The 22,225-nt window shown below is 43.2% G+C and overlaps 1 protein-coding gene across 1 annotated transcript; it reads left to right on the top strand.

Annotated features, from left to right (window-relative positions):
* Nucleotides 1-331: 331 nt before the first annotated feature.
* Nucleotides 332-20,959, top strand: VPS35 (VPS35 retromer complex component). The gene is made up of 17 exons (XM_032230801.1): nucleotides 332-408; nucleotides 4,052-4,153; nucleotides 4,710-4,806; nucleotides 5,175-5,298; nucleotides 6,705-6,887; nucleotides 7,697-7,910; nucleotides 8,916-8,999; nucleotides 9,520-9,629; nucleotides 11,501-11,597; nucleotides 13,128-13,276; nucleotides 14,090-14,297; nucleotides 15,309-15,464; nucleotides 16,098-16,220; nucleotides 17,185-17,364; nucleotides 17,632-17,871; nucleotides 18,459-18,602; nucleotides 19,884-20,959. The coding sequence occupies exons 1-17, from the start codon at nucleotides 406-408 to the stop codon at nucleotides 20,061-20,063; spliced, it is 2,394 nt and encodes a 797-aa protein (XP_032086692.1). The 5' UTR covers nucleotides 332-405; the 3' UTR covers nucleotides 20,064-20,959.
* Nucleotides 20,960-22,225: the final 1,266 nt, after the last annotated feature.

Genomic DNA, 22,225 nt, shown 5'->3' with positions numbered 1-22,225 from the left:
CGGAAGCCCATTCAGAAAAACCCCTCCCTCGGCCACGCCCCTTTCTCCAACGTCGTTCTTCCTCCTCCCCCGACGTTCTCAGCCCCGCCCACCTTCCTTTTCTATGACGCGCTAAAAAGGAAGGGCGGGGGTGGAGAGGACTCGAAGTCCGAAGGGGGAAAAAAAAAAAAAAAAAAAGGAAGCAGGGCTTGGCTTCCGATTGGTCCGTGGCGCCCTACACCTCAGCCGTTCCGCTGTCAGCCGAGCCAATGGGGAAGGCGAAGGGAAAGAGTGGCGGGCGAAGGCGCGCCTAGGAGGGAAGAGCGGGCGGGCGCAGCGGGCGATCACATGACACTAAGGGAGGAGGGGGGGGAAACCGAGGTGCAGGGCGTGCGGGCGGTGCGGCCGGGCGAAGGAGGTGCCACCATGGTGAGTGGAGGGAGGAAGGGGGCGACCGGTGGTACGGCCTCTGAGAGGGGGGGGGGGTTGTCAGAAAAAAAACCCCGGGATAGGATGGGGGCGTCCGGGCATCACGGCTCCCGAGCGGGGAAGGCTGACGGGCCTGCCCGGTGCGGCTCCTTTGCCTCATGAGGGGGAAGAAAAAGAAGAGAGAGAGAATTTCTCCTCAGGAACGGCTCCCTTAACGCCAACGCCGCCGCACAGGAGGCCATTCCACTCCCTCCCGGTCTCCCTATAGACCATGGCTCCCATCATCCCCAGCCGGCAGGGTCGGCAAGGGCAGGAGCAGGGATTTCCTGACAGGGAAAGCCGAGTCACGCGCACGTGAGAAGCCCTACACGCGTGTAATACGGGGAAGAACGGGATGTGTGCGGCGGGGAGGAATGCCAATGGGTGGTGGGGCCTGGCTGGGCCCCGTCTGAGGCGGGTGGGGGCAAAGGCCGTTGAGGGGGGGGGTCCTTTTTAGAAGTTTCTATGTGTTGTTTGCAGGATATGTTGTGGGGGGGGCAAAGAGGCGAGTAGTCCTCGACTTACGACCACAACGGAGGTCAATGGGAGGCTGTTGCAAGAAAACCTTTTATCTCCCTGAATGAAAGGCTGATCTAAGGGGTTGTGATTATGTTGTTAGCTGTGAAGTCGTGTCCAACCCATCGTGACCCCATGGACAATGTTCCTCCAAGCTGTGATGATGTTGTTAGTTGTGAAGTCATGTCCGACCCATCGCGACCCCATGGACAACGTTCCTCCAGGCCTTCCTGTCTTCTACCATCCTCTGGAGTCCATTTAAGCTCACGCCGACTGCTTCGGTGACTCCATCCAGTCACCTCATTCTCTGACATCCCCTTCTTTTTTTGCCCTCCATCGTTCCCAGCATTAAGGCTCTTCTCCAGGGATCCTTCCTGCTCATTAGGTGGCCAAAGGATTTGAGTTTCATCTTCAGGATCTGGCCTTCTAAAGAGCAGTCCGGGTGGGTCTCCACTAGGACTGACCAGTTGGATGGCCTTGCAGTCCTTCTTCTTTTGCCCTCCATCATTCCCAGCATGAGGCTCTTCTCCAGTGAGTTCTTCCTTCTCATTAGGTGGCCAAAGTCTCTGAGTTTCCTCTTCAGGATCTGGCCTTCTAAAGAACAGTCAGGGTTGATCTCCTCTAAGACTGACCGGTTGGGTGGCCTTGCAGTCCAAGGGACTCGCAGGAGTCTTCTCCAGCACCAGAGTTCAAAGGCCTCCATTCTTTGGCGCTTAGCCTTTCTCATGATCCAACCTTCACAGCCATCCATTGCCACTGGGAAAACCATCGCCCTGACTAGATGCACTTTTGTTGGCAACCTTGCAACACGATAAACCAATTAGGATACGATCCCTTAGCTTGGCCAAGTTAAGATGTAACATTTCTGTCGCTCAGCGAGACGTTGGTCAAGAGAGTTTTGCCCCATTTTCCTTGCCACAGTTGTTAAGGGAATCACCGCAGGGGATAAATCACTAACCCAGTGAAATCGGTTTCCCCATCGACTTCACTGGTCGGAAGGTCACCCAAAAAACGGATCACGTGATCACCACCACCCCCGGGACACTGCAATGGTCATAAATAGGAACCTGTTGCTAAGCTTTCTGATTTTTGATCGCGTGATGATAGGGATACTGCCAAGGTTGTAATTCTGAAAAATGGTCATAAGTCACTTTTTTTCAGTTCCATTGTCACTTGAAACGGTCACTAAATGAACTGCTGTAAGGTGAGGACTACCTGGTATGGATACGACCACAAGTGAACCCAATGTTTCTGTCGTTAAGTGTAACATTGGTTAAGGGAGTTTTGCTCCATTTTGCAACCTTCCTTAACTTCCCATGATAGTTAAGTGAATCGCTGCCATGGTTAAGTTAGTGAAACGGTTGTTCAGTGAATCTGACTTCCCCATTGATGTTGCTTGTTTGAAGGTCACAAAAGGGGATAATGTGAGCCTGAGACACTGCAACCATCATAAATATGAGTCGCCAAATGTCTGAATTTTGATCAGCCAACAATGGAGGATGCTGCAACGGTCAAAAATGGGAATAATGGTCCCAAGTTTCTTTTTTTCAGGGCTGTTGCAACTTTGAGTGGTCACTAAATGAACTAAGTTGAGGACTACCTGTAAAGATGCCCCCCTCCCAACTCTTGACAGCTCACTGACTTCTTCAACCCCCCCCTATTCAAACATTTTATATGAAAATTTAATACATACTACTTTAACAATGCTACCAATAATAATAACAATAATGGATAGTGCTATTGACCCTTGAAGGGTTATGTTGACCACTTTGAGGAATCTTTCCTTAGACAATATAGTCATTGAGAGCTGACAAGCATTGGACTCTATCCACATTTAATCAATAGTTACATTATTTTTTTAGCTTGCACATGTTGGGGGTCCTCAAGTTACAGCCACAGTTGGGGACAGAATTTCTGTTGTTAAGCAAGTCAATTGCCCCTGAATGTATGACCTTTTTTAGCCATGGTTATTAAGCGGATCACTGCAATTGTTAAATGAGTCCTGCAATTGTTAAGCATATCCAGTTTCCTCCATTGACTTTGCTTGTTGGAAGTGGGCTGGGAAGATCACAAATGTTGATAACATGTCCCCCGCATGCTGCAGTTGTAAATGTATGCTGGTTGTCAAGTGCCCAAATTTTGACCACATGGTCACGGGGATGTTGCAGTGGTCATCAGTGTGAAGACCATAGCACTTCCTGACCTATGTTTTAGAATAAAAATTGATTGGTGTGCCTTCAAGCTGGTGTCAGCTCTTAATTATATAAATCAATATTCCCCATGATGAATTGCCTCTAACCTGATCTTCCAGTGGTGCACCCATCATTGCTCTAACTGGGTCCATCCACTTGGCTGCTAGTCATCCTTTTAGTTTCCCAGCATTACAGCCTTCTCCAAAAAGCGAGGTCTTCACATAATATGCGTCCAAAGTAGGATAATTTGAGCCTGGCCATTTGTGCTTGAGTGAAAATGCTGACTTGATCTAGTTGATTCATTTGTTTGTTTTCTTGGCTGTCCCTGATAATTCCCAGAAGTCTCCTCCAACACAGAATAATCATTTGTTGTTTTTTTGTTCATATTGGTATTTACATATTGTTCTTCTCCAAAGCTGCTCTGACTGGCATACAACCAGAATAAAGATTTTAAAAACATCAAAGCAGCAGCTTGTATTTTTTGCTTCTATATTTTTGGTTTTTGACCATAACATTTTAAGCAGTACCATTGGGAAGAAATTTAGGATTTTTAATAGAAGAACTGATATATAAGCCTGTTTAATGATCCAGTAATAGATATACAAAATTAATAAGTCACAGCAACTTTAAACCAACATTAAAACAAAAGAATCATTTTAATATTTCTTCTAAACCAGAGAGAGAGAAAAGCATGGAAAACTCAAGTCCTTTTCACGTTCACTATATTTTATGTATCTCCGCCTCAATTGTGTCCCTGACAGAACAAGTTGCTCACTTGTGTTTTTAATACAACTGGTGAGGAGGAATATGGTGTGGGCTGCATGACTCCTTGGCGCCTTTTGCACAGGCTGGCCCTGATAGTCTTATCAGAAAACATTCCTCTCCTTGTTTTCCAGCCAACTACTAGCCAGCAGTCTCCGCAAGATGAGCAAGAGAAGCTTCTGGATGAGGCCATACAGGCTGTTAAGGTGCAGTCTTTCCAAATGAAGCGCTGCTTGGTAAGAACTGGTGGCTTTATTTCTTCTTTTCTTTCCCCTCACAATGATTAACTCTGTCAATCGGGTAAAGCAGCAACCTGTTCATAGTTTTGTAGTCTTGTGTGTATTTGAGCATAAGCCACTTTGAATGAAGTTTTTTTCTTCTCAGCAAACATCCATTGAGCTGCTCTCTATAATTCATAAATATGCCAGTTGTACAATTATTTATTACTTAAAAACTTGTTTCCAAAACCTTTTAAATGTAAAATGTTCAATAATGTTTATGTTTTAAGTTAAAAAAAAATTGGCTATAGCAACAATCCAAACTCTCAATTCCCCCAAATTTGGGATAGAAATTTTATAAATTTACAAACATATTTCCAGCTTTGTTTTAACGGCTTGAATATTTCAAGAAGTCTAGTAATAATAATAATCTGAATATCTTTTTTCAGTTGCTCCTTAAAAGGGCTATAATCCTGGTCTCTGTGATTTGTTTGGAAAATAAATTTCTAATTGATAAAGAGAATATGCATATTTCACGTCAGAAAATCGCATATTGTTGTTATCGTTTTGATAGGACAAAAACAAGCTAATGGACGCCCTGAAACATGCCTCGAACATGCTTGGTGAGCTGAGGACTTCAATGTTGTCTCCAAAGAGTTATTATGAATTGTGTATCCTCTTTAATTGGGTCTGGGGCTCACTTAGTTGATAATGCTTCTTAGTGTCTGTGGATGTCTCTCTGGTTGTGGGAAAGTTGCGATGGGAGCTTCACGCATATGTCAAGACCAGCAACCTTTTTTTTTTCTTTTTGATCTGTGACTTGCTCATGTTTCTCCATTTGCAGCCGCTGCTTCTGATCCAAACTCCAGCCTTGTCCAACCTGATTCTTGTGTTCTTTAATTAGGTTGGGCATTAGCTCCATTGTTTCCTTCACATCTCCTCCTTTAGGTTCTAAGCGATGGGTTTTTTCCTTGGTATTGAACAAACAATGATCAAAGTTGTGTTGCGTTAATCTGTGATCCTTAATTGCAAGGAAAAGATATGGCCATCTCTGATGAGCTCCACTACCTGGAGGTGTACTTGACGGATGAGTTTGCTAAGGGAAGGAAGGTGGCTGATCTGTATGAGCTGGTTCAGTACGCTGGAAACATCATCCCACGGCTGTAAGTCCATTAAGAATCTCCTGGTCAGACATTCAGTTCTGATGGTTGGCTCTGGGTTTGTGTGTGTGTGTGTGTGCTTTATTGAATTGAACAAAATGCTTCCAAACATGGATTTCTGTCCACTTCTGCCTATTGGCATTAACCCACAAGATATTATAGGTAGTCCTTGACTTATGACTGGTCACTTAACTGCGCAGAGTAGTAATGGACTTCCCCAGGAGTACTTACAAGCCAGTTCCAAAGTTAAGACACCCCACCCCCACCTTTACAGCCAATTGCAGTGTCTTACAGCTACGTGACCACATTTAACAACAGTTTTGCAAAACAAGCCCACAGTGAACTTTTTTTTTTTTTTTTGCTGATCAACCTTCGCAAAAATGGTTGTGAAATCAGGTTGGTCACGTGGGTGATCCATTTTACAGCCATCGCAACTTATGACTATGATGAGCAGACTGCACTGTGGTCCTAAATCAAGGATTACCTGTGTGCTGCCTTGTAATCCTTGAAGAGAAGAGAAAATTTAAATGACTGTTCAGTCCTTCAGTCAGTTTTAAAAGGGTTAGGGTTATGATGGACTTTTGCTGTAACAGAACTGCTTCTTTGTAGCAGTGATGGCAATATGAATAAAAAATGAAATTGGAAAAAAAAATAGGAAAATAGGTATTTTATTAATATATTTAATACACACATGCTTTCTTCTTAGCAAATTCTAGGTGGCTATTGCTTCAAAAGGGGAAAACATGGAGACAGGAGTTAAAGAAATGAGCCAAAGTTGTGAAATAAACCTCCCTTTGGAGATGAGACTGATCTCCACAATTTTTTCAACAACTTTTAAAATCTTAGTTGTTTTGTGAAGTTTTTCCTTGCTTTGATATTGCCATCTGTTTTAATTTTCTGCTTTTATGATAGCAATAGCAATAGCAGTAGACTTATATACCGCTTCATAGGGCTTTCAGCCCTCTCTAAGCGGTTTACAGAGAGTCAGCATATTGCCCCCAACAATCTGGGTCCTCATTTTACCCACCTCGGAAGGATGGAAGGCTGAGTCAACCCTGAGCCGGTGAGATTTGAACCGCTGAACTGCTGATCTAGCAGTAGCCTGCAGTGCTGCATTTAACCACTGCGCCACCTCGGCTCTTAGATATTCTGCTTTTCTTTAATATTGTCCAGCTCAGGACTGTTGGGTTTTTCGATTGATTTCTGTATACTTTAACTGTATTCTTTATGTAAACTGCCAAGAGCCTTCCCTGAATGGTGGTGAGATGACAATACTATTAATAAAATAAATAAGCAAATAAGAAAACCCTTAATCGAACGGAGTGTTGGAATGGAAATTAGCAGCCTGTTTTTACACTAGCCCACTTGTGGGAAGTGAGTCTCGTAATACTGTCTCCCTTATTTCTCAGCTATTTACTAATAACTGTTGGGGTGGTCTACGTGAAGTCTTTCCCTCAATCTCGGAAGGACATCTTAAAAGACTTGGTGGAAATGTGTCGTGGGGTCCAGCATCCTTTAAGAGGCCTGTTCCTTCGCAACTATCTTCTTCAATGCACCCGGAACATTTTGCCTGATGATGGAGAGCAGATAGAGTAAGAGCTTTGAAAGATTGAATATGTGTTAATGCTTTCATCTGTGAGAAACATGTCTCTAATGAGGGGTGGACGGATAGGGCAAACTAGTGGCTCAGTTTGAAGGCCTGGAACAAAGTCACTTGCTGAAGAGTTAGAGGCTCTGTGCCTTCAAGAGGGATGGCTTTGGAATTTGAACATTACAAGATATTTCAAATCCAAACCCTCTTGAACTTGAAACGCCCTGTTTTGAATTTGAAACGGGGCTTTCTGGAAATCTTTTGAGTGTTGGGAAAATGTGAAACCAGTTGGAAGAAAACAATAGTTCTAAGAACCTAAATGGATGTAATTACGAGTAGATTATAAATGTGTCGAGTTGTGAGTAGGATTAATATGAACATTAAAATAAAATAAAAAAGAGTGAACTAGGTGACCAGTGCTTTTCAGAATTTAAGCAACCTGAGATGATGGGAATGTATTTTAACTTTCATAACTGATTGAAGTGCAGCTAACTATAACTTCGCAATTGTGAAAAAGTTGCGGTGGCTCAGCTCAGGTTGCAGTTTTGTTTCCATGGAAAGGACAAAGAGCCCTTCAGCCTGAAAAAAAAACATTACATACTTTTTTTCCTAATGCAGAATTGGTGTCGGGCTGGATTAATTCCGAGACGATATAAAATCTGAGGTTCAAATCCTATTCCCCAAAGAGAATTATTTTCATGATCCTTTCTCTCTACGGTCGCAAATGCATGCTGTCCCTTGGTTCAAAGACATCCCATCCACTTCCTGGAAATGCGTATTCTTGACATGACTCCCTTTGTTGGCCCACAGCGAAGAAACCACTGGGGACATCAGTGACTCCATGGACTTTGTGCTGTTGAACTTTGCTGAGATGAATAAGCTCTGGGTGCGAATGCAGCACCAAGGACACAGTCGAGATCGGGAGAAGAGGGAGCGTGAGAGGCAGGAGCTGAGGATCCTGGTGGGAACCAACTTGGTCCGGCTCAGCCAGCTGGAAGGTGTCAACGTAGAGAGATACAAACAGGTGAAATTAACCCCTCTCTTCTCAATTAGTGCATCTTACTTTACTGCACCTCAGTTAGTTTAATTGCTCAATTAATTACTCAATAATTGCATCTGAATTAGTTTAGCTTATCACTTCTCTAGAAAAAGGCATGTTTAGGTGAGGAAGAAATTCCAGAGTTTGTATTACATGATGAATGACTGTAGCAAGAATGCAGATAACAAACAGTCCTTAACTTAAACAGAGCTGTCAGGGTTCCAAGTAACATACCCATAGCAAACAAAACTCTTAGGCAGGCAAATTCCTCAAAGAATAGGTTTATTGGATATGTCATATTGGCACAAGCTGGTGAAAGTCGGCTCTGAATATTTCCCATGGTTTTCATTAATTAAAAGGGGGAAAAAAATCACTTTCTCAAAACAGTCACATGGTCCAATCAGGAGGCTATCCAGTTGCTAGATGACTCCAGTTCCCTCCTCCTGAGCACCTGCAGGAATGTCCTTGGTTCCCACGAGAAAATATTTTGTTTTGGCTACAACCTCCCAACTCTCTATTTCCCCCTCCCTATCCCTCTTCCCTGCTGTGTCAGCTCTGAAATCTCAAAATTGCCTCAGTCAGGCCAGCTTCAGGGTTGACAGATTCATTTAGTGACCGTTCAAAGTTACAACAGCACTGAAAAAGGTGACTTGTGTCCATTTTTCACACTTATGACCTTTGTAGCATCCCTATGATCATGTGACCAAGATTCAGATGCTTGGCAAGTGGTTCATACTTACGACCCTTGCTGTGTCCCAAGGTTATTGTGATGACCTTTTGAGACCTTCAGAAAAGCTGCATCAATGGAGAAGCCAGATTCACTTAAAACCAGGTTACTAACTAATCAACTGCAGTGATTCATCTTAACAACTGTAGCAAGAAAGATCATAAAATGGGGCAAAACTCACTTAACAAGCGTCTCATTTAGCAACAGAAATTTTAGGCTCATTTGTGGTTGTAAGTCTCATTTTCCCCCCCTCTGTTTTCCAGATTGTCTTACCTGGCATATTGGAACAAGTAGTTAACTGCAGGGATGCGCTAGCTCAAGAATACCTAATGGAATGCATCATACAGGTAACATGGCTTAAGGGAAGGTTAATTGGCAGGTCGGTACGGAGGATCTGATAGGCTGGAAAAGAAAGCCAATCATGAGAAGGCCACAGTGCCGTTCTTGAGCTAGCAGAATCAGTACAAGAATGGATGTGTTTGGCTTTTTTTTTTTTTTAGATCTAAATGAGCTTCCAAAAACCTTTGTGTATGGATCGTGTTCAATAACATGGTGTATGGTTTTTTTATGTTGTTTATTTAAATGTTACGATGACCATATTTTATGTCAGTTGGTTATTTGGTTTTAGAGACAGGGAATCTGTTGTTTTAGCTTTAGTTTTTATTATTTTAACCTTCCTGCAATCTTGACAGCTGGGGGACTATATAAATAACAAATAAGCAGAAATTGGCTGAGTTTATACAAGTTAGTAAGTTGAAATGGAGCAAATATTCTATCATGCTTTAGCACAATGATCAAAGGTCTGTTTACTAAACAACCTAGAATAATAATTGATCTATTTCTCCATCATGTCCTCCCGTGTCTTAGGTTTTCCCAGATGAATTTCACCTCCAGACTTTGAATCCTTTCCTTCGAGCGTGTGCGGAATTACACCAAAATGTGAATGTCAAAAATATTATAATTGCATTAATTGACAGGTACGTAATGAAGCAAACATTATAAACACTGTGCTGGAGCAAAGGAGAGGGGGACTCTTAGGCCCTCATCCAGAAGGTTTAGAATATCTTATCTATGTATCTTTCTATGTATCTGTCTGTCTGTCTGTCTATCTATATCTATGTTGAGAGAGAGAGAGAGAGAGTGAGTTTGGATAGGAAAACTGAAGGAAAAATTAATAGAGATTGAACAGAAGAAGTGATAGTGTTAGTAGGTCCACATAGAAGGAAAAGATGAATTAGTAAATACAAAATGTAAATTCGAAAAGTGTTACATCCCGAGGTGTCCCATGCTTGAAATAGAAATGTCAAACTACTTTTGACCAGTTTCAAATTCAGTATGCTTCATATTACCTTACGGCAAAGAAGCAAAATAGGCATTTGGGGGGGAATAACTTGAGAATTTGAAATTGGAAGCAGCTAATTGCCCCCAAAATGAACAGACAAGGATATTCTCAAGGATGCAGGTTGTGAACCATGAGGACTAGTAACATGATTAAGGTAGATATGTGGAGCTTTGGTGTGAAATACAAAGGCTTGATTTCACACTGATTTGTACTGGATGCCAACTAAGTCCTTTCCTATAGATTTTTGGGCACAGCTCTTGTCTCCCATCATATTTTTGGAGACATGTGAACAAATATTTTGTATCGCCAACATTTTCCTTCCTCCCACCTTCCTTGTGATATTGGTTTTTTTTTTCTTCCAAATAGCAATTTATGCCGGCATATGTTCAGAAAACTACAATATTTGCATATACTTGGTATATGTATGTTTATAAATGTACATTTTAAAATAAACATTTGTAGAAGCTAGTTGTTTGCTGTCTGTACGAGAGATGTATGTAAATCAGCTTTCTGGAATGAGCTTAAAGTGCCATTTTTGTTTGTATAGAGCTGTAAATAGGATTTCTCTGAAATGTAGTTTTAGGTAGTTTTCAAAGCTTGTTATATTATGTAGAGCAAGCATTTTTTTTAATCCTTCTCCCCACCGTTACATTTGACATATTTTTCACAGCACTAAATAGTGAAAGATGTGGGTGCTGATAGGATCCCCCCCCCCTTTGTTTAGCTACTTTATACTGTGGGCAGACTGATTATGCAAATTGGCTGTGATTCATTTCATCAGTTTGGACCGTGAAATCATTTCAGAAATGTGTCCAAAATCTTTTCTGAATTGTCCTATCAATTCGAAGGGCATTTGATGATTTGATTTAAAGTGTCATTTGCAAAGGATTTGATTTGGACATTAAGTCAAATTGTCTTTAAACAGAATCCTTGAATTAGATGTTTGTCCAACTCTTACGATGACTAGGAATCCCCCTCCTCCTCTTCCTCCTCCTCTCTCCCGCCTAGCTCATATTTAATTCTTATCTGGTGGTAACCATCTGCTGGTGAAAAGCTGTTCCATCTGTTTGTGATTTCCAGAAAAAACAATCCTTACTAGTTTGCCTTTCCTAATTGCTTTCCCGGTTTTTGGAAGAGATTTGGGAGCATCATAAGGGAAAGGTGGAATTAGCCATTGTGTTAATAAAAGCCAATTTGGATCAAATAATAGTTTATTATGTTTGTCTGGCTTCTTGGGCACATTCTGTGGTCAAGGGATGTGAGTGTGATGGTGTGTGTGGGATGAAATGTATTTAGCCGGGGAGGGATTTCATGCATGCCAACCTGAATTCCATGATGGGAGAAGAGCAGGATGTGGATCTGATGGGTAAGGAGATTGGGGACATGTCCCATTTTTCTCCCAAGAGAAATCAAACACTGTGACTGCAAATATCTTGATTTGGACAGCATAATTGCCTGTTAGACAACTTTGCAAGCTGCATCTCATATGTCTTGTTCTATCTACAGACTTGCACTCTTTGCCCACCGAGAGGATGGACCAGGGATCCCAGCGGATATTAAACTCTTCGACATTTTCTCCCAGCAGGTGGCTACAGTCATACAGGTAACTGGAAAATGATTGAACTTTATCTCGTGTTGCTTATCATAAATGTGTTTGCTGGGTTATGTCCTTGAATCTGATCACCTGGCAATCCAAGAGAAAAAATATTGTTTGTTACAGGCCCTGCGAAGTAGCAGAAAATCCTGGCTGACATAGAGTGCCGACACACACACACCCTTTCATGTTGCCTTAATCTCTAGAAAAAAATGGAGAAGTATAGGTTGTAATAATATGCTTCAATTTTTTTTCAATCAGAAGTGCAGGGTATTAACAGGGACATATATTTGCAGTGAAAGTCTTGGAGCATTTTCTAATTCTGGGTTATAAATTAAAAGAAGACCAGGGTGTTCATTGCCTAAAGAATCTGTTAGAAAGGCACATAATAATAGCAACAGCACTTAGATTTATGCATCGCTTTACAGCCCCCTCTAAGCCATTTACAGAGTCAGCCTCTTGCCCCCAACAATCTGGGTCCTCATTTTACCCACCTTGGAAGGATGGAAGGCTGCGTCAACCTTGAAGCCTGGTGGGATTCGAACTGCCAAATTGCAGGCAGGCAACAGAAGTAGCCCACAGTCCTGCACTCTAACCACTGCGCCACAATGGCTCATAGCTATTCATTTCTTAGCTGTGACTTTGTATGCTGACAGAACTGCCTTCACAAACTGCTTATTATTTCCATCGCCTCTGCAATCAACAGACTTTCAAGAAGTAGAGAGATTTCAACTTGCCTGGGATTTGAATTTTAATTGAGTATATCATCTTTGGCAAAGTTAGCATGCCACTAAAGCCTTGACCCATTGGAAATTGGTTTATCTCAATACTGTGAGCATTGCAGATCGGCAATTTCAGGATTTTAGGCTGGAGTTTTTCCCCAGTCATGCCTTTAAATGTTAAAAGTTTGAACGTAAGATCTTTTGTATGCAAAGGAAGCATCTACTCCCACTGTAAAATAAGAGCGAAGGTGAATCTCCTAGAAACCCAGTCTAGCTAAAACTAAGTGCTTCTTTGACTGTTTCAGGTCAAGATAAGTGACTACTGGTAGTCCTCGACTTACAACAATCCTTTATTGATTGTTCAAAGTTACAACATTACTGAAAATGACCATTTTTCACACTTACAACCATTGCAGCATCCCCATGATCATTTGATCAAAATTCAGACTCTTGTCAACTGCCTCACATTTATGACCGTTGGGATCCCCTTTTGTGACCTTTCTAACAAGCAAAAGTCGATCAATAAACCAAATTCGCTTAACAACTCTGTCACTAACTTAACAACTGCAATGATTCACTTAACCGCTGTGATAAGAAAAGTTGTAAAATGAGGCAAAATTCACTGGGCAAATGTCTCGCTTAGCAACATAAATTTTGGGTTCAATTGTGGGCGTAAGTCAAGGACCACCTGTACTTGAGTTTGGTCGTGGGCCATAAAAAGCAAAATGCGATGTTCATAATTAGAAATATCCCTCCTGTTACCTCTAATTCCCAAATGCTCTTCTTTCGCTTCCATTGTTGACCATCCAACTTTCAGTCTAGACAAGATATGCCTTCGGAGGATGTAGTGTCATTACAAGTCTCGCTCATTAACTTGGCAATGAAGTGCTACCCAGACCGCGTGGACTATGTGGACAAAGTGCTGGAGACAACAGTGGAGATTTTCAACAAGCTTAACCTGGAACAGTAAGTTGATGCGAATTTCTTGGCCTTGTGCAGAAAAAAACCCCCCTCTTGGATGGAGAAACAAATTCCTGCATTGTTTGATACTCCAAATGAAGTGCCGTTACCTGGTCTATGACAGAATTGAAGGGGCCTGGCTTTGGGGGTGATGGAGATTTGATTTCTGCCAGTTCTGACTTTTCTAAAGATTTTCCCCGTAAATGTTGTGGCCCGCAGAGCTGGCAGCAGATTCAGACAGTGAAGAGGTTGGGGAGGAACGTGGGCCAGTCCTGGAGTCTGGGGAAAGCTCTGATGAGGGCTCTGTGTTGGAGATGGGGCCAGGGCCATCCGACAGATAACAGCTGCCTTCAGAGTCAGACATCAGTGGGGCAGACGAACAGCTGGAGCCTGTTCCCAGTGTGCACATGCTCAGAGTTGCCAGGTGAAGGGAACAGCTAAAGAACAGGGGTCGACTTGGGAGTAAGGCCACTGGTGGACGATGAATGGCCCCTCCCAGAGGGAATAAAAGAGGAGCAAAAGGGGAGTGGAGTTTGCAGGAGACAATTAGTTCACTTAATTGATTCGTGACTCTCCGAGACTCCTTGCCAAGTTTGGCAGATATCAGCCTGGCAGCTCTCCGAGCCAGATAAGGTCTGTGACTGCAAATCTTTCCTTGAAAGACTTTGCTGGATGTGAATGAGCAGAATTTACAGTAAATTAATAAAAAGGGTTTTTGTTGAGACAAGGAGTTTGCTCCATTCTCTTGGGAAGCCTCGGTCAGAACAGTAAATTAAGAAGCTGGAGACCCTCATGCATCACCCGCTCTCATCCTTTCAGCATTGCAACCAGCAGCGCAGTTTCCAAGGAGCTGATGAGACTCTTGAAGATCCCTGTTGATACCTACAACAATGTCCTCACTGTCCTGAAACTGAAGCATTTCCATCCTTTGTTTGAGTACTTCGACTATGAGTCCAGAAAGACCATGAGTTGCTATGTGCTTAGCAACGTGCTGGATTACAACACAGAAATTATCTCCCAAGACCAGGTAGGGCAATCACAGGAACGAGCGTCCATCTCAGGGTTCCAAATAGCATCCTCCATAAAATAAGAGTCCGAGGCTAGAGTTTCCTCAAATTCCAATTTATTAGAAGAGCCATGTTGGCACATCTGGGAAAACCCGAATTCTGAAAGCTTCCAGGTTTTCCCCACCCAGTTGAAAGTTCAAAACCCTGCCCCAGCACCCACATGTCCATCACATGGCCCAATCAGACAGTGTCACGAAGGAAGGTTCCTCCCGTCCAAGTCGGTCCAGATGCAGGGGCAAAACGACCTTGACTCTCTGAGAAAGAATGTTATTTTGGCTACATATCTCCCATACGCCATACAATCCCCCCTCCCAGTTTCCCACAGTAGAATATGTTTGAATATGTGGCAGGCTTGAGGCCCACTGTAAAAAATTGCTATGAGGCCTGACAGTCCATTTGTATGATTTAAGAGAAAAGGGATGGGGATGGTTGTGGTTCTCAAAGGAAGCTAGAAGGGAATGCAACAGCATGCTGAAAAACGGTCATCAATAAAACAAATTAGCAATAGCAATAACACTTAGACTTATATACTGGTCCATAGGGTTTTACGGCACCCTCTGGGCAGTTTACAAATGTCCGCCTATTGCCCCCAACACTCTGGGTCCTCATTTTACCAACCTTGAACGGTTGCAAACCTGAGTCAACCTTGAGCCCTGTCAGGATCAAATTTCTGGCTGTGGGCAGAGTTTGCCTGCAATGCTCATCCTAACCACAGCTCCTAACAAATTGCTGTAAAGCAACAGCTCAAAACAGAGTTCATTGAAATAGGGTTGGAAGTTCTTCTGAATTCTAAAAATTGCCTTTCCAAGCCTATTGCCCAGAATTCATTGCAGCTGCAGTCCCTGGAGTAGTTGGCATGACAGGAAACGGAATGAGTAAATGGAGGCCTGCTAGCAGTTCCTAGCCATACCGGCGTGAGTTCCTTTTCTTTAAGAGCCATCCTTGACCTGGATGTGGTTTGCCTTCTGTAGGTAGATGCCATCATGAATCTGGTTTCAACGCTAATTCAGGACCAGCCAGACCAGCCGGCAGAAGATCCAGACCCTGAAGACATGGCTGACGAACAGGGTCTTGTAGGCAGGTTTATCCACCTGCTTCATTCAGACGATCCCAATCAGCAGTATCTGGTATGGAGGCCTTCCGAGGCATTTGGGTCTTCCTTCCATAACTGAATGGTTACCAAAGGGGCTAGAATTCCTTTTATTTCATCTCTGGCCATTAAGATAGTTGGAATCCAGCACACCGAAGTGAATCAAGTTTGAGGTAGCCAGAATGAAATTCAGTACATTGAGTGACCATATGCGATTGTTGGTCTGCTTCCATCTTTGGTACTAAGTCATTATTTGTTTTAACCAGAATTTGTAGGCCCAGCGTTAACTAGATGAACTTATCTAACAGCGTACATTACAAATCTTGAATTGTTTTGTCCAAGCTTTATATAGGAACTCTAGGTAGGTAGGTAGGTATTTATTATCCTCGACCCCCCCACTCAGCAAAATCCATCCATCTAATTCATTCACTGCCCATTTCAGGTAACTGTTCACAGCTTTCGAGACCATGTTGGTTTGTGCATACCCCCCCCCCCAAAAAAAAAGGTCGAAAAGTGTGAAACTGGACACTTGATCTCCCTTTTCTAGTGATTTGTAGTCAATTTCCCCCCTTTAAAAGACAGTTTTCTAATTTGTAAGTTAGGTTGTTCCTTCGTGATATGTTATGATATTCAGCGCATATATCAACATGGGAATCTTTGCATATTTTAGATTTTAAATACCGCGCGGAAGCACTTCGGTGCTGGTGGGAACCAGCGCATCCGTTACACGTTGCCGCCATTGGTGTTTGCTGCGTATCAACTTGCATTTCGCTATAAGGAGAATGAGAAAGTGGTGAGTGCATCTGCACGTGATACGTTTTGCTTCAATGGCAACTTAAGCTAAAAGGGATTGGTTGGAAATTGCAGAATAGAAAAGAAAGAAATGGCAAATTTTATGAATCTGGGGCTGTTAGAAAGTTTTGACCAATGAGAGGGAATAAATTAAGTCCAGGCCCCTAAATTTGGAATACGCAATATGGAATAAATTGGCTGAAAGTAATCTCTAAGGCCATGGTGATGAACCTATGCCACGTGGGCCAGAAGCAGCACACAGAGGCATCCTGTGCAGGATGCGTGGCCTTGCTGGCTCTTGTTCCACTTTCCTATGCACATATGTGCGTCGGTCAGATGGCCTTCACATGCGTGGAAGCATCGGAAGAGCAGTATTCCGACATGCTTGCGTGCGCTGGCGCCCAAGCCTCTGGGTTTCCATTGTGCACATGCGCAACGGCCAGCTGTTCATCGGGCGTGCACCTGAAACCAGAGGTCCGGGTGCTGGTGCGCATATGCGCCGGAACCCTGCTCTTCCGGGTTTTGGCGCTGCTGCGCGTGCGAAGGCCAGCAAGGCTGCATGGTCTAGGTGAGATGGTTTTGTGTGCCATTTCCGACACACGGTGACATAAAAGGTTAGCCATCACCGCTCTAAGCCATTGTTTGCCAATCTTGTCAACTTCAAACTATGTGGACTTCAACTCTCAAAATTCTCCAGGCAGGAAATTCTGGGAATTGAAGTCACCCATCTTAAATGGATTGGCAAATACGTATTTGGATCTGGCTGGACTGGATAGTATAAAACCTTAAACTGTATATTGGGAAAAAGAAAGAGATTATTTGTTAAATGACATTTTTAGTTTTGCATGGTCACACACCTGTTTTTTCAGATCTAGATAGAGTTTGATATGAAATTCTAAATAGAAGAATGCAGATTTTGTTCTTTCCTATCTGGGGTGACTTCTGATTTCTTCCCTTTCCCCCAGGATGACAAATGGGAAAAGAAATGCCAGAAGATCTTCACTTTTGCTCACCAGACCATCAGCGCTTTGATTAAAGCCGAGCTGGCGGAACTTCCTCTCCGTCTCTTCCTCCAGGGAGCTTTAGCCGCTGGAGAAATTGGCTTTGAGAACCATGAAACTGTGGCCTATGAATTCATGTCTCAGGTGAGGTCCAGAAGACCTTTTTCTTTCTTGAGGCCCCCTCCCCTCCTTTATTTCTCCTTGAAATATTTCTGATCGCCATCAAGAGAACAGCAAAAATACCACCATTACAACAATCGAGATGATTTCTATTAGTGGCTGAAATTCTTGTTTTTTTAACTTTCAGAGGAATAAAAAATACAGTGCATAACACTTCTTCTGTTTCTCTGTCTGTCTGTCTGTCTGTCTCTCTCTCCTGTTTCCTCTGCCCGTATTTCTTGTCTGAATCAGGCATTTTCTCTCTATGAAGATGAAATCAGTGATTCAAAAGCACAGCTGGCTGCAATCACGCTGATAATTGGGACATTTGAGCGGATGAAGTGCTTTGGCGAGGAGAACCATGAACCTTTGAGAACTCAGTGCGCACTGGCGGCTTCAAAATTGCTGAAGAAGCCAGATCAGTGCCGAGCCGTGAGCACCTGCGCCCATCTTTTCTGGTCTGGCCGGAACACAGACAAGAATGGAGAAGAGGTAAGGCCAGTCCAAGACTTGAGGAAATGGTCTTCTGTAACGGGCTGTGAGAATAATCTTGAGAGATGGAGGAAACAGACAACAGATAAGAGTTATCTTAGCCCACATAAGGCATTGAGGTGGGAAAAGTATCTCAGGAAGGACCCTCCCTAGTTCTTTGGAAAGTAAAGGCAGGGGAAGGGGGTAAGTACTTTCAGCCTGGAAACATGATGTTCCTGTATTATCACAATCAAGGTAGAATTTGATTCTTGGTTTTGATTTTCTAGTCTGGACTATTTTGGAGGGAATGCTGGCTGGGGAATTCTGGAATTTAAAGTCCACATATCTTGTTAAATTTGGAAAACACTGTTTAATGAGAAATTCAGCCTTGGCATATCTTGGCAGGGTTCTGGAGGGATTCCAGATTCTGCTTGGTGTATCAGAGGTGCAAATGGATTGCATTTTCTTAGGCGTTTTGTGAATTCATCCTTCCTAAATTGGCTAAATGGACATGTTAGTCATGCAGCTTACATTTGGGGAAAACCATTGGGTAATTGTGCTGATGTGGGGAGTGCTAATCCCCTCTTTTTCCTTGTCTTGTCTCTCAGCTCCATGGAGGCAAGAGGGTCATGGAATGCTTGAAAAAGGCGCTGAAGATAGCCAACCAATGCATGGATCCCTCCCTGCAAGTGCAGCTCTTCATAGAAATTTTAAACAGATATATCTACTTTTACGAAAAAGAGAACGAGACGGTAAGGAGCAGCCCGTTGTGTTTCGTGCGGAGGTGCAAAATCTGCCCCGCTCCCATCACCCTCATGATCTCTCCAAAATTTCCATCAAAATGAGAACTTTAATGAGACCAAAAAGAAGGAACCTTCTTCTCCATTCTCCATCCAACCACAAAAGGAGGCAATCCTTTCTGACTTGAATTAAAATTACTGGTAGTCCTCGACTTACAACAATTCATTTAGTGATCGTACGAAGTTGCAACAGCATTGAAAAAAGCGACTTGTGATTTTTCATGCTTACAACCATTGTGGCATCCCCATGGTCATGTGATCAAAATTCAAGTGCTTGGCCACTGACTCATACTTATGACGGTTGCACTGTCCCGAGGGGGGGGGGCATGTGATTACTTTTTGCAACCTTCTTGAGAAGCAGAAGTTCAATGGGATTCACGTAAAAACTGCAATGATTTAATAAATACGGCATGAAATGTCATAAAATGAGGCAAAACTCACTTAACTAATGTCTCACTTAGCAACAAAAATTGTGGGCTCAATTATGGTCATACGTCAAGGACTACCTATAATTTTCTAATGATCTCTTACAATGTAAGAGTGCTCGACAGGCTAAATTCAGATTTGGAGCTTCCTTCGGAGAATCCCTTCTTTGTCTGAAGCCCAGTTGTTTTGCACAGCAGCGCAACCTTGTCTTAAGAGGTCAGACTACATGTTACACTTAGTTTGTGGTCCTTTACTTCTCTGCAGAGCACTGGGAAATAGCAGGGAGAGAGGCCGAGCATCTCATTTCCCAACAACTTTTCTACCATCGGAGTGCGCCCAATGTACAGTGCATAACTGAAGTTGAATGAGAAAAAAGAGAGCATAGGTTAGCTAATGTGAAAGAGATTAAGCAAGTTACAAAGTGGTGGAGCATCATTATGGCCACAGGTGCCTTGTTTTCTTGAATCTTCACAACCATCTTGAGATCTTCTCTGCTTTCCTCTCTACAATTAAATTGCTAAATTCTGATCTGAGATCAGCCATTGGGCGAGTGGGGCACTGAAAAATTCTGCCAACCTCTAGTTTCAAGGGTTGCAGTCCCACATTTTGTTGCCACCGTATGATTTGCTTCTTTCTCAGTTGTTGCTCAGCAACAACTCCCTGCAGCCTCAGTCAGCGTGGAAAAGGATGAGGGATGATGGGAGATGTTGTCCAGCAACGTCACGGTGGCCTTGGCAACAAACCAGATCATGCATTGTGTAAACTTGGTCTGTTTGACACTCTTCTCTCTCTCTTTTTTAAACCTAGGTGACAATTCAGGTGTTGAATCAGCTCATTCAAAAAATCCGGGAAGACCTTCCTAATCTCGAATCGACCGAGGAGACAGAACAGATCAACAAACATTTTCAGAACACACTGGAGCATTTGCGTTTGAGGAGGGAATCCCCCGAATCTGAGGGGCCAATTTATGAAGGGCTGGTCATTTAAACAAAAGACACCCGCACTCACCCACCCACCCACCCACCCACCCATCCCGGTCCCATTCTGTGGGCGCTTGTCCTCTGTCTTTCCATGTACAACACACATGGCATTTTGTTGTTCATTATCATTCTTCTTGCATTAGAGATCATAGACTTTTGTGCCTTTTGGGAGTGCCAACAATAGGCTTTCGGTTCACTCTTCTTCTCGCGTGCGTGCGTGCGTGTGAATGTGTGAATATGTTCCAGGCTGCTGCTTCCAAGCATTTGGGATTTAAGTATTCCTGTCAGAATTTCCATGGTATGGACTAGCAGACCAATAGAAAATTAGCATGACTGAATCCGTTCTTCTAAAAATTCCACATGGTTGTACATCTCTCCCCTCCCCCTCCCCCCTTGTCTTCTTTTTCTCTCCTGCTCTTCTGTCCTCACATTTCCGCCCAAAAGCCATATAATCTCTAATCCACCTTTTCATCTGCAAGTGTTACTAAGGCTGTGGACTATTTTTTTTTTAAAAAAAAAATAATGTTTCATTTTCTTGTCTGTCAGATTCCACTTTCTCTCTCTTTTTTTTCCCCATATTTGTCAGAGTTCTGTCAGATTCCCCCCAGCCCAAATATCTTCATGCATGTATTTGGAGTTATAAAGCACCATTCTTTTAAAAAAAGGAAAGAAATTAAACCAAGAAAGTTATATTTTGCATATGGGGACTCAAGTGACATACAGTGAGGGTTCAGTATAGTACACAGGGCATATTTATCAAGATAATAGTAAGAAAATTCAAATCAGACGGTGGTCTATAGAGTATATAACCTTCAGTACTGTCAAATTAGGGGGAAATGCAATCTGTATCCTTAATTTGTGCCAGTATAACAATAAAGTTGCTATTAATGGATATGGCCTCAACTATCTCCTGTTGCATTTAATGATCATTCTAGCTCTTTTTTAAAAAGACACTGCAATTGATGATTGTATTAAGAGCGCTGGTTGTTGTGGTCCGCCAGTGGCCAGCAGAGCTGGCAGCAGATTCGGACACTGAGGAGGTTGAGGAGGAATGTGGGTCAGTCCCGGAATCTGGGGAAGGCTCTGATGAGGGCTCTGGGTTGGAGGCAGAGAGGGAGCCAGGGCCGTGTGACAGTTATCAGCTGCCTTCGGAGTCAGACATCAGCGAAGCAGACTAACAACTGGAGCCTTATCCCAGTGTGCACATGCGCAGAGTTGCCAGACGAAGGGAACAGCTAAAGAACAGGGGTTGGCTTGGGAGAAAGGCCACTGGTGGACGAAGAATGGCCCCTCCCAGAGGAAATAAAAGAGCAAAAGGGGAGTGGAGTTTGCAGGAGAGAATTAGTTCGCTTAATTGGTTCATGACTCTCCGCGACTCCTTGCCAAGTTTTGCAGATATCAGCTTGGCAGCTCTCCAAGCCAGATAAGGTCTGTGACTGTAAATCCTCCCTTGAAAGATTTTGCTGGATATGAATGAGCAGAATTCACAGTAAATTAATAAAATGGTTTTTTGTCGGGACGAAGAGTTTGCTTCATGCTTTCGGGAAGCCTCGGTCAGAACACAGCTGTTTTCAAATGGGTGAAGCTATGCATTCAATCGTTACGGCTTGGTGTATTGACTGGAGATTGCCTGATGAAGCCCGTCTTACTTTTTGACCCAACTTTTGCAGAAGGTTTGTTTACAAGTAGGACGGTGTGTTGCCTCAGCAGTTAAGACGCTGGGCTTGTAGGCTGGAAAGCCGGCAGCCCACATTCAAGACTCAAGCTCTATGTGATGGGGTGAGCGCCCATCCTCGCCTCCGCTCCTGCCAACCTAGCAGTTCGAAAGCATGCAAATGCGAGTAGATAAATAGGTACCACTTTAGAGGGAAGTAACCGCTCTCTGCGACGTCACGCTGGCCACATGGCCATGAAATGTCTTCGGACAGTGCTGACTCAATGGCCTTAAAAGAGATGAGCATGAATAAAGTCTGCAGGGGCCACCTGTACCTTTTACCTTTGCTTAGGAGTGGCATTTTGCCAAGTGGAATTGGAATAATTCCTTGGAACTGAGTAATCCTTGGGAAAACACCACTGCGCATGAGCAAGACCACAGACTAGTACATCTACAAGAGATGCTCCATTGCACTGTGTTTTCTGCAATATAAAGTGGACAAGTAATTCTTCAAG

This window comes from Thamnophis elegans, chromosome 14 (assembly GCF_009769535.1).
Source record: "Thamnophis elegans isolate rThaEle1 chromosome 14, rThaEle1.pri, whole genome shotgun sequence".
NCBI classification, from domain to species: Eukaryota; Metazoa; Chordata; class Lepidosauria; order Squamata; family Colubridae; genus Thamnophis; species Thamnophis elegans.
The sequence above is the reverse complement of the archived record's forward strand: the minus strand, read 5'-3'. Positions and strand labels throughout refer to the sequence as shown.